Consider the following 11990-nt stretch of genomic DNA (forward strand, 5'->3'; position numbering starts at 1 on the left):
GATCCTTTATGGATCCTTTATGGATCCTTTATGGATCCTTTATGGATAAGGAGACAGGCTTCCAGAGACTGGATGCCATGAGGCCCCCAGTGACTTAGGGGGACCAGGAGTGGGCTCTCCTGCTTGGCTGTCTTCTCCCGCCCCTGGTCTTATCTCTTACATCATCTTCAGACAGGGATGTATTAGATGTAAAAAGGATTCTTAAAGTTTGAAACCTACCGTGGTGTCCACGGCCTTGACTGCTTCTGTGGGAATGTGCTTTGGAACAGGCTCTGCCTGTGACAGTGTCACACATCCTGAAGCCCCTAAGGTGATGACCACAACCTGGCAGCCCCGTTCTAGGAGAACCAACGCAGCCTTCCCAGCCGTGGTCGGGTCACTCACGGCATGGCCGGTTAGAATCTCAGCCTGGAAGACACACAGAGAAGGAGCGGTGAGAATAGACATCAAGGTCTGCTCACATCTGCCCTTCAGGAAGCATGGCTCCCTCACCTCTCATAACACGCAGGGCAGTGGGAACCTTGAAGGATATCTGCACAAAGCATAAATAAGAGGAACAAAATGAGGACAGCGCAAGTAGCGACTTAAAATCCTGACAGTTTCAGTGTTTGGGAGGGCAAGAGTTAATGCCCAAAACAAAAACTCTAAACAAAACAACACTCTCAGTGGCTGGAGAGATGGCTCTGTGATTAAGAGCACTTGTTACTCAAACAGAAGACAGGTTTAGTTCCCAGCAACCACATGGTGGCTTGCAATCATCTGTACCTCTAGTCCCAGAGGATTTGACCCTGGCTTCTGGCCTCCCCAGGCACTAGTCACATATGAAGCGCACATACATATATGCAGGTAAAACACTCAAACGTATAAAATAAATCTAAAAACAATTTTTTAATTCTTGGGACAACTTTGGTTTTCTCTGTGTAGCCTTGGCTGTCCTGGAACTCACTCTGTAGACCAGGCTGGCCTCAAACTCTCAGAGATCTGCCTGCCGCTGTTTCCTGAGTGCTGGGACTAAAGGTGTGCACCACCTGACTTGTTTTTACTTTTCAATAAAAACATATAAAAAATAAATACATGCCTGGGATGGGCTAATCAATGTAGCTGTGTCAACGGCTTTCAGGCTGTGTGGAGACTGACTACTCTCTCAGTTCCTCTAGATATAGAACTTGGGACAACAGAAGGAAGGTGGGAAGTGGAGAGGGCGAATTTATTATATAGCAATAGGCAAGTATATAACAGGGACAGGATACAGTAAGACTAATGCTGTGTAAATTCTTAATGGAATTTGTAATTTAATGGAGAAGATACATGAGCTGAATAAATATTTTGGCTGTGGAAACTGTCTGAAGAACAAACAGTGTCTTTTAGGTTTCTACTAGGGAAATCTAAGCCAGTTTGGTGGTTGAAAGAAATGTAACCTCATATTGTGAAATGGTCTCTATCTCCCACAATTCCTTTTTCCTAGATTAATGCCTGGCCATGGCGGTTGCTCAAAAATGTTGCATAAACTACTGTGGTTTGTTAAAATTAGTTTCCATGAAGCAGCCTTCTTTGTCCTGTACGTCCTGACAGATGAAATTATCAAGCAAGCAGGTTAAGAAAGCCTAGACCTTCCTTTGGCCTTAGAGCCAAAGAAAAGCTAGCCTTTACTGACCAACAGTCCATTTCTCTGTGTGTGTCGCATCTCAACGATGAGAGAGAATTCTAGTCAAAGGTTGTCTTAGGAAGGTGGGAAGTGGAGAGGGAGCACTACCAGGGACTCTGTGAATGCTGCACCTGTAAACAGAGGCACGGAAGCTGGCCGCCATTGCGCAGGCCTGCCCTGCCCTGCTGGCGCCCGGTCTCGCTGGCGCGCGGTCTCTCTCAGTGTCTCCCTCACGCTCTTGCAGACGCCTTGGATTTATTGCCTCTATTTGTCGTCATTCCCAAATCTTCCTTAGATCACGTACAACAAACGAGGAGGGTTTGTGCAGGGTCAGGATTTCTCTCCCGGAACAGTAGAGAGTCTTGGGGTGAAACTGGGCCAGGGAGGCACCCCTCTGCCATCTTTGGGGTGCTTTTCTACTTGTGACACAGGTAGTTAAAAAAAGCACTGGATGAATTAGTACTTTTTGACTCAAAGTGTATGAGTAAATTCTCTTTTCCATATTGTAGTTTAACCATATGCTATATAAAACTGCATGTAAGCCCTGCCTGTAGTTGCTGTGAATATGTCCAAATTAAACACATTTGTTCAACTTTAGTATTAATTAGTTCCCCCCTCCCGCTTTACTCTCAACACTCAGGAGGTGGGGACAGCTGGAGCTCTGTGAGTCTGAGGCCAGCCTGGTCTACAGAGTGAGTTCCAGGACAGCCAGGGCTACACAGAGAAACCCTGTCTTGAAAAACCAATAAAATAAATGAATAAGTCCAGAAAATGTGAAATACTTAAAAGAGAAAACAATATGTGAATGTTTGGGGACTGGAGGGTGCTGACATGGGGAGAGGCTTAATGAGTGTGAGATTATGGGGTGCGGTCTGGAATCCTTTATGGCCACAAAAGGCTCAGTCGTCTCCTTTCCTCCACACCCCAATTGAAACTGAATTCCCATGTGCTCAGTTGATATGGCTTATCCTGCCTCTCTGTTTTATCTAGTTGCCTGCAGGTCCCCCAAGGGAAGAGCAAATCAGTGGACTCTACCTCACTCTCGTTGCAGCAGAACACACTGGAGAGGGTATAGAACTGGGGCTCCAGGTCAGCCATGGCTGGAGCTGGGTTGAACAAGGTTGTCACTGCAAAGGAATGGGAAAGGGGCTCAGTAGTTATCATTTAAAAATATTGATTTAATCCTTTTACTTATCTTTTCGGTTAGATATAAAATAATGGGGTTGGTGAGCATACAGACTCTAAGGGAGAGAAAGCTGAAGGTGGTGACGTTTAAACTCACCAGATAAAACCATCTGTGAAACCACAGATAGAGAAAGGTTTGGGGTCTCAGTCTTCATGAGCAGCTTCAAAGGGCAAGCATCACATTTACGACTAACATGAATCGTAAATGTCGGGGGAGGACAACAAGAACATTAAAGCAAAAGTGTGGTGTGGAAGGACATGTATGAATTCGGATGGAACAGTGAACACTTCTGGAGGCCAATTTAAGTGCTTATCTGTGGGGTGGGTTCACAAACTCATGGTTCAGGGAAGAAAAAAAGCAACAGGAAAGAAGCAGCAAAGAATGGAGACTTTCCTGGTAGTAACAGCATGTAGGAAACTGAGGTAAATATGCGTATTTGGTAGACTCAAGTATGCCTCCAAAATAGATAAAAATTACTCATGCCAACACACACACACACACACACACACATCAGCAGGCACGGAAACACACACGCACGCACTCACGCACACCACCACCACTATACACCCCCGCCCTATCCATTCTTGGCTTCTGGGAGTTCTCTGGGAATACGATAAGATTGAGAAAGTGGGGAAATCTCCTTCAGAGACTTAGGTGCTAGCTCAGACTAGACAACTACAAGAGAAGGATGGGAGAGGGCAGCAGAGCAAGAGCAGGAGACGGTCACAGTTATTACACTGACAGAGGAGAAAAACAAAGCGTCGAGAGATCGGGCCAAGTGCTGGATGTCACACGCACACTCTTGGATATGGGGAGGCTGGGACCTAACCAAGAGTCCCTTGGCTTTGATTTGAGGGCTTGATCCTCTTTAAAATAGCAACTTTTCTAGACCAGGGCTGTATCCAGAGCAACACATTCCTCCAGTACAAATGCACAATATTACACAACAGTTTTTGGTGTGAAATTCTGCAGATTATTCTAAAGGCTTTAGAAATTCCATTTGAAAACCACTCCTGCTTTGTGACAAAACAACTGGGCTGGCCAGATCTCTGTTCTTAGCCTGGATCCACAACCTCACAGGGTAAATAATCCACCTGACTAGTCCCAAATAAGATCCTTCAGCTGCAGTTCTTAGGGATTGCTCTAGAACAATGGCTATAAATGTGTTTACAGGCCAGGAGAGCCTGTTCAGCTAGGTTTTCTAGGCTCCACGTCCAGCCCACTGAATCAGAATCCTGGGCTATGATCAGAGGACACACACGTTCACAAGTTCTCTCGGTGACCCTCGCAGCTAGCTCAGCAGTGACACAACCCCCTTTCCTGGTGAGTGCTCATGGCTGATAAAGACCCTGGTTGCTGCAACACTGTGAGCAGGTCCAGCCTGCGTCTGTACCTTCCTAGGTCTTAACAGTTGGGTCAGTCAGTGGTCTCAGCTAGTATAGGCTGACAGCATCACCACATTTTTGTTACTTTAGACTTTAAATGTCCTCCCACATAAATTGTATGCTTTTAAAAAAATCCTGCTCAGATTTTTATACAGGGCAATTGTTTGGCTTAAATTAGAAAGTGCATGTAAGAGCCCTACATAAACTATAAAGTGTTGTCCAAATATGAGGATTATTACTGTTATTATAGTGTCCTTTGCACACAGCTGACACCTACGCCTGTCCACCCCTCTTCTTCCTTCTGATAGAGTGTGTAGCACACCAACAACTTCTCAGTGGGTTTCTCATGTCTTGAAGGGTTAGAGTTGTCCATTATACATGAAAGTCCTGAGGGTCCAGCATTTGAATGCTGCCAGGTTTTAGGTTTTCTAAATAGCTGGGTAGTCTGAATGAGAACAGCCCTATAAGCTCATATGCTTCAATACTTGGTCCCTAGTTTATGGAACTCTTTGGGAAGGATTAGGAGGTGTAGGCTTGTTTGAGGAGGTGTGTCTCTGGGTGGACTTTCAGATTTCAAAAGTTCTGCCATTCCCAGTTAGTGGTCTCTGCTTCATGCCTGTCTAAGATGTCAACTCTCAGCTACTGCTCCAGAACCATGCCTGCCTGCCTGCTGCCATGCTCTCTGCCATGATGTCCACAGACTCTAAGCCCTGAAACTGTAAGCTCCAAATAATGATTTCTTCTATAAGGTGCTGTCTTAGTCAGTGTTGTTTTACAGTGAAGAGGCACTATGACTTCAGCAACTCTTATAAAGTTAAGCATTTAATAGGGCTGGTTTACACTTTCAGAGGTTTAGTACATTGGCATCATGGTGGGAAGCACGGTGGCATGCAGGCAGATGGTGCTGGAGAAGTAGCTGAGAGTTTTACATCTGGTTTTGTAGGCAAAAGGAAGAGAGAACCACTGAGCCTGGTTTGGGCTTCAGAAACCTCAAAACCCACTCTCAGTGACACACTTCCTCCAACAAGGCTATGTCTCCTAATCCTTTCCAATAGTGCCATTTCCTCATGACTAAGCATTCAAATCTATGAGTCTATGGGGGCCATTTCCATTTAAACCACCACAGTTGCTTTGGTCATGGTATCTTATCCCAGCAAAAGAAAAGTAATTAATGCAAGCATATTGTGCTCTGTTTTCCTCCAGCATTAAACTGAATGCAGTTGCTCATCTAGAGTGATCTTCAGGCCTGTATTCCTACGCACTTGGGCACAGGTACTGTAGCAAGCTACCAGTAATGAAGATGCAGGATGAAGCCATTCTCTGAGAAGTTCCATTTGTTTCCTCCAAAGATCCAGGGTCTAGCAGGGTCCTTTTCTATTCGTGTCTTACAGAAGGTGACAAGCATACGGCTATGAAGTCTGGAGATGCTCATGCTGCTGCTTATGATGGAAAACCAAAGGAATCCCACACACCTATCTGATGAGTTGCTCGACAAGACTGCACTGGCTGGTCTAACTAGATTAACTCGTCCTCTTTTTCCTTGGTCTATGTGATCAGTACTCTAAAGCTTCTAAAATGAATGAGGCCATCAATACTTTGTTATCAGAGAAACATCTCTATTCTTTATTAACCAAAAAGAAGGCAGTCTTGTGCCAATCTTTCCTTCTAAAAGAAAACGAAGCATGGCTATGTGTGTATATGACTGATAGAAGAGAAGGAACCCGAGAGGTCACTCACTAAACTCACAAACGGTCTCCTATAAAGTATGGTGGGACTAAGTCTGATGGTAGATCTAGTGTTGTACGTCATGGAAAGACCTCATTCTTTGTACAGGCACAGTATATTCTTCCAATGAAGAAATGATACTCCCTTTAGTACTGGAGGACAGTGGATAATAAATTAGCAGCCTAGTGAAATGCCATCAACAGCTGAATGATGGCATTATGTGGGTTTACTACGCTGTTCTCCCTGTCTCTATATTTGCTATTTTCTACAATGAGAACAAATGTTAAAGAAAATCACATTGTATTTTAAGTATTGATGGCTGGAGTGAGGGACTCTATAAATTTATTATTATAAATATTGCAAAAAATCAAGCAAATCCTCTTTGCCTGTATTTCACTGTGGGGGCGGGGGGCATTCTTTCCTTCTGCCACTGGTTATGCAAGTGCAGCAACTGATGTGTAGTTTATGGTCCCTAAGCATAGGGCAGAAGTGAAAAACGCTATAAGGAAACCATTCCTGTTGAGTTCTGCTGCATCAATAAACAGAAACCCTTTCCCAGGATGAAGAAACATGAGGAACTAGTGGATGCAGGTAGTTAAAGAGGAGCACAAATATATAATCCCCTAGATGGAAAGATGGTGTCATCCTGGGACCAGGTAAAACCAGAGATGTGGAGCTACAGAGCAGGTGACAGCACACAACAGTAATCATCACTCATTACAGAGGGAGATGCACTAAACTCCGGGTATCTTAAGCACACACCAATGGCTGACACAGTAATGTTGATGAGGAGCTGGCGGAGTCTAGGGGAACAGCTAGTAGGCTGGAAAATGGGGTGGAAGAGAGGATGGCCAGTTAAAAATGCCCTGAGAACTTGATCAGAAGGATGGAGGACCAATGTCACTCCTAAGCAAAGGATTGGAGGAAAGTGGGTACCCCAAAGCTGGCTTGGGTGTCTTTCTATTGAAGGTTGTTTTCTTAGACTTGAGCTGTAAAACAGCTCCAAGTTTGGCCCACATGTGGGACAATGTTATTGCAAAAGTCTACAGGGCCAGCCAACAAGTTCAGCTTGCCAAATGGAAAAGGGCTAAAGTGGCATTAAAAGACACTCTGTATCATACCTAGGATTTAATCTTGGCGATCTGACAATCTCAATTATTTATAATTGTCCCTGTAATGTTCCATTTGCTTTGAAATGGATATAAAGACCAGACCCAACACGAACAGTCTCACCACCAGCAGCCACAGTGTCAGCTTGCTGCAGGTCTACCTAACTGCACTGACCCACTGGGGACTGATTTTGTTGTTTTTTGTTGTTAGCACTGTGTCTAAAACTGCTTTCATTGGGTAAAACCAAGGAGAATTTTGAGACAGTGTGTTCAAGATGAAACTTTTCATCTGCATTTTAAAAACTGATAGAACATCCAGTTCATCAGTTATAAATTTTACAGCATTCTGAGCCATGCGGTCAAACCTCATGCCATCCTGATCCTTCTCCCCTGGGATCTGACTCACTCTATCAGCCTGTATATTCCACTTGGTTAGCCACAGGGTTGGACTGTTCAGGTATCAAAGTGCCTGTGTTTGGGGAATCCCTATGTTGTTTAACAGTGGCTCCATGGCATAAGAATAGTGAGATTGGAATTCAGATATGCCAACACTTTCACTTTTGGTGAAGAAGTCTAAGTTTTTTACCTAATGAGGTAAGAAAAAGCTGTATGCCGAGGTGGCTAAGATCAAATATAACCATAAAACTGGCAGGAAGGAAGATAAAATAGTGTTAGTTCTGACTTTGTACCTTAAGATGCAGAAGCTATGGCTCTACTCTGTGTAAGAGCTTATCAAGAAGATGCAGAAGTTATGGCTCTAGGATGTGCTCGAGCTCATCAAGACACAAAGGGCGCTGGAGTAGTTGAGCACCATGGCAGCGTCTACAGAGGCTCTGGAATACGCCTTCTGCAGACTAGATGGGACTACTGTGTAGGAAAGATCATGCAGAATTAATTCGGATGCACACTGGATCTTCTTAAAAATATGAAGTAGGAAGCCAGGTATGGTGGTGAATACCTGTAACCCTGCAACTGGAAGACAGAGGCAGGAGGATAAGAAAGTCAAAGCCAACACAGGACTTTGTTTCAAAACAAACATACAAACAAAAGTTAGAGTAAGCCATATGGCCAGTTGCTTCAGCACTCTCCCCTCTTCTTGAAGTCATAAGACCTTCAGCTTCTGAAGAGGATGAGCGACAGGTGACAAAGGAAACATTTCTGGACACCCCCAGAGTGACAGGCTGTGGTTGGTCAGGCTGCCTATGTGTCAGGCTGACGCTAGCTGTCCCTGTGGAAGGCTAGGGTCTCATCTGTGCTGGCTGTATGGTTGTCTCCTCCACCAGCTGGGTGGGCTGCCAGGAACTAGAGGAGGAAATAGTGCTCTCTGAGAAGTGGGGGTAGGAGGAGACACAGGCAGGAGACAGCAGTCACTGTGCCTGCTTAGAATGAGTGCAAGGCACAGACTGGGTTTTTGTTTTTGACATTGGCTCTCATGTTAGCTCTAGCTGGTCTTGAACTTTCTGTATAGTTGAGGATGATCTGACCCTCAAATATTATTTGCAAAAATCGCATTTGTTCATTTATTGTGTCTGTGTGTTTCTGTGTGTTTGTGCACATTCTTACACCAGAGCTCGTATGGAGCTCAGAGGACAGCTGTGGTCTATATCCAGTCCTTTCCATGTCCTTACTGTGTAGTCCTGGAGATGGAGCTTGGGTCACAGGCTAGGCCCTAAGTCTCTTTAATTTCATCTCACCGACCTGCTCTTGAACTTCAGATCTTCCTGCCAGCACCTCCCAGGTCCTGGGATTTCAGGGGTGCACGAGCACATTTGGTTTATGTAGCCCCGGGGACCCAGCAGGATCTGTACATGCTAGGTACTCGCTCTACCAGCTTGGCTACCTCCAGCTCCAGACTGCTCACCACGAGCATGGGACTCATCTGTGACACTTTGAGAAAATGCAACCGAATGAATTTTGGCTTTGAATTCTTTCTGACAGCTTTGAGTCCATTAAAAATACAGTAAATGTCAGTGAGAATTTGCCACAGTATATTGTTTTGCCAAAAGGAAAAACTTTGTGAAATCAGTATAAACACTGTAAAATTCTCCACAAAATCATTTCAGAGATTTAGTTTCCTTAAAGAAGAACCAGATTTATTTATTGTGGGGGAGGGGTGTGTATACCTGCCACAGTACACCGGTGGAGGCCAGATGACAGCTTGCAGGAGGTGACTTTTCCTTCTATGATATAGTTCCCAGGTATTAATCTCAGGTCCCCAGGCTTAGTGGAAAGTGTCTGTGCCCAGTAAGCCACCTTGCCAGCCCTCAATGGCATATTTTCCACTCACTGCCATATAGAACATGAAATGTTTTAAGAGAAATCGTGTACATAAAGCACACATCCAAACACAGATATACCACACACATCTATTCTGTCTTCTGTGGCCAGGCCACCCTGATGTGCCTGGTAGTGTCTGTGTATACTATAACCTGTTTTCATCTTCCTTATCTCACAGTTTCCTGGGATGTCTTAACAGGGAAAGTCGATGTAGTTCTCTATATTGTTATTATGTATCGCATAACTATTGCTACAACGGCAAACAGAGGCCATTGTCATGACAGTAGCTACTTTTTGTCTTGGGCAAATGGTGATTCATCAAGGTATTATCCTATTATTTTTGAGACAAGGTCTGGTTTAGGCTGGCTTTCAACTCCCTATGTAACCCAGCTGATCTCAAATACATGGTTTTCCTTCTTCTACCCCTTGGAGCTGGGGTACCAGGTGTACACTGCCATACTAAGCAATTCCAATTCTAATTTAGAGAGGAAAATAGGTAGGAAGGAAGAAAACTAGGACTTAGTTGCGAGTGTGGCATCATATCTTATGTCACTCTATCCACAAAACAAGTCTACGGGACACACTTCTATCTGGATTTCACAGAGAGGTTCAGAAAAATTAGCTAATATTCCTAATACTCCAAACCTACCAAGGGGTAAAAATGGGATCCTTTTTCTCCTAGGAATTGGAGGAAAAAAAGAAATTAACTACCAAGATTAAAAAGACATGCTCACGCATTGTTTGTTGTGAGGTCTAGATGGGGAGAAGAGAAACCCAGGTTAGCTGCGTGGCTAACTCCCGACGGCACCTCATCATACAATGCTGCCTATTTGGGTCGGTTTGAACATTTTCAAGATCCAAGGTAAAGCAAAAGACACTGGCAACTCACACCCATTATATACAAATAGGCTCTTATGTATTGAAAAGATGATACAATTTTAGAAAAAAGAGAAAGAAGGAATCTTTGTTTTTGGTTTTTTGAGACAGGGTTTCTCTGTGTAGCCCTAGCTGTCCTGGAACTCTCTATGTAGAGCATGTTTGCCTTGAACTCACTGAGGTCCTATTGCTTCTGTCTCCTGAGTGTTGGGATTAAAGGTGTGCACCACCAAACCTGGCTAAGAATGAACCTTTGACTGTAGACAGGAGACAGTATGCAGTGGGAACAGCCTACTTTCTCTGTTACCTTGCTGCGTGCTTCCGAGGCCCCTGTTATGCCTTAGGTCGATTCTGCAAACTAGACTCCAGATTTTATATTTAGGGATATCGGATATGCTACTCATGTTATTTTTATCCTATTTGTGAGTTTTTCTTAACATTATCAAGAACTACAAGCCGGTGAATCTCACAGATGGAGGAACGAATATTTTACTACAAAGTAATGCTTTACTCAACTTGAAAGGTTAACTTTAATTAAGACAGCGCTACAAGCTCTCCCAGAAAGAGTGACAAATCTGTAACGTTACCTCCACTCCTGTGGGCCATTGTCAGAGCTTCCAGAGAAGTTGCTGGGCTTACTTCTAGCTGGCAGATCACCACTTTGGCTCGGCTAATGACACTGGCTGCCTCTTTCAAGTCTTCAGCATTCAAAAGCAGATTTGCTCCAGCCACTATGACGATGATATTCTGGCCTATGAAGAAATTCTACATATTTATACTAAACCAAGCAAAGCCAAGCAGTGATATGCTGTACTGTAAAAGCATCCTCTGAAGGCATTATACAGAATGTGTTAGAAGAATTAATCTTAACATTTCCAGGACATTCGGGTTTAGTTATTGTGTTCCAAATGTGTTTTTTGGCACTGTTTTTGTGAGATTCATAATATTCTGATTATTTTTAAAGGAGATAGAGTCTTGCTTCGTTTTCTGGGCTAGCTTTGAGCATCTGGGCTCAAGCGCCCCTCCTGCCTCACCTTCCTGAATAGGAGGGACTGTTAGCACACACTACTCTACCTGACCCACTATGAGCACTTAATTAATTTACATGTGTTTGTTTATTGTGTGCATGTGTGAATGTGTGTGTATGCATGTACACCATGAGCATGCGTGTGAGTTGCAGGGACAGAACTTATGTCTCCAGGGCTCATCCTGCAGGGCCATCTCTCCAGCCCAGTTATTATGATCACTTTGAACAAAACTTTCAGCATATTTTCCTTATTAATATTCTTATATACAAAGAGTAATAGTTGAGAAATGATGTATAACATTCTTTCACAATTTCTTTTATGTGAAATGGTTAATGCATGCATATGGTAAGGATTGTGAATTTTAAGTGATAAGTACCATGTAGATGAATATAGGTAGGAATAACCCTGCAGAATGCTCCAAACAAATGCTCTCCTGCATATGATGAGCAGCTCATGTGCATGCCATGCTCTTCCCCAAAGTGATCCCTAACACATTTTAAAAAATATCGAAAAGACAGAAAATATATGAGATAGTTAGTCTCTTATTTTATTTGGTCTATACTGTATAGACTAGACAAAGAAATACAACTAAGGATTTGATAGACTCTCATGACCTGAACACACTCTCTATAATTCTTTTATATATCCACATAGGAGGTGGTAGTGATGTACCTTATATCTCTCTCTTCCTCCCTCCCTCCCTCCCTCCCTCCCTCCAGAAACGAAAAGACAACACAGACCAGGAATTGAATTGAATGG

General features: G+C 43.7%; 1 protein-coding gene across 1 annotated transcript in view; it reads right to left on the reverse strand.

The window, feature by feature from the left end:
- Window positions 1-11990, reverse strand: part of Rbks (ribokinase) — a 77951-nt gene that overhangs the window by 28561 nt on the left and 37400 nt on the right. The window contains exons 5-7 of the mRNA XM_028778964.1: window positions 10791-10955; window positions 2681-2772; window positions 220-408 (exon numbers count right to left, since the gene is read on the reverse strand). Of these exons, the coding sequence (XP_028634797.1) occupies window positions 220-408; window positions 2681-2772; window positions 10791-10955 (446 nt within the window). The remainder of the gene's footprint in view (window positions 1-219; window positions 409-2680; window positions 2773-10790; window positions 10956-11990) is intronic.

Source organism: Grammomys surdaster, unplaced genomic scaffold (genome assembly GCF_004785775.1).
Source record: "Grammomys surdaster isolate TR1022 unplaced genomic scaffold, NIH_TR_1.0 343, whole genome shotgun sequence".
NCBI classification, from domain to species: Eukaryota; Metazoa; Chordata; class Mammalia; order Rodentia; family Muridae; genus Grammomys; species Grammomys surdaster.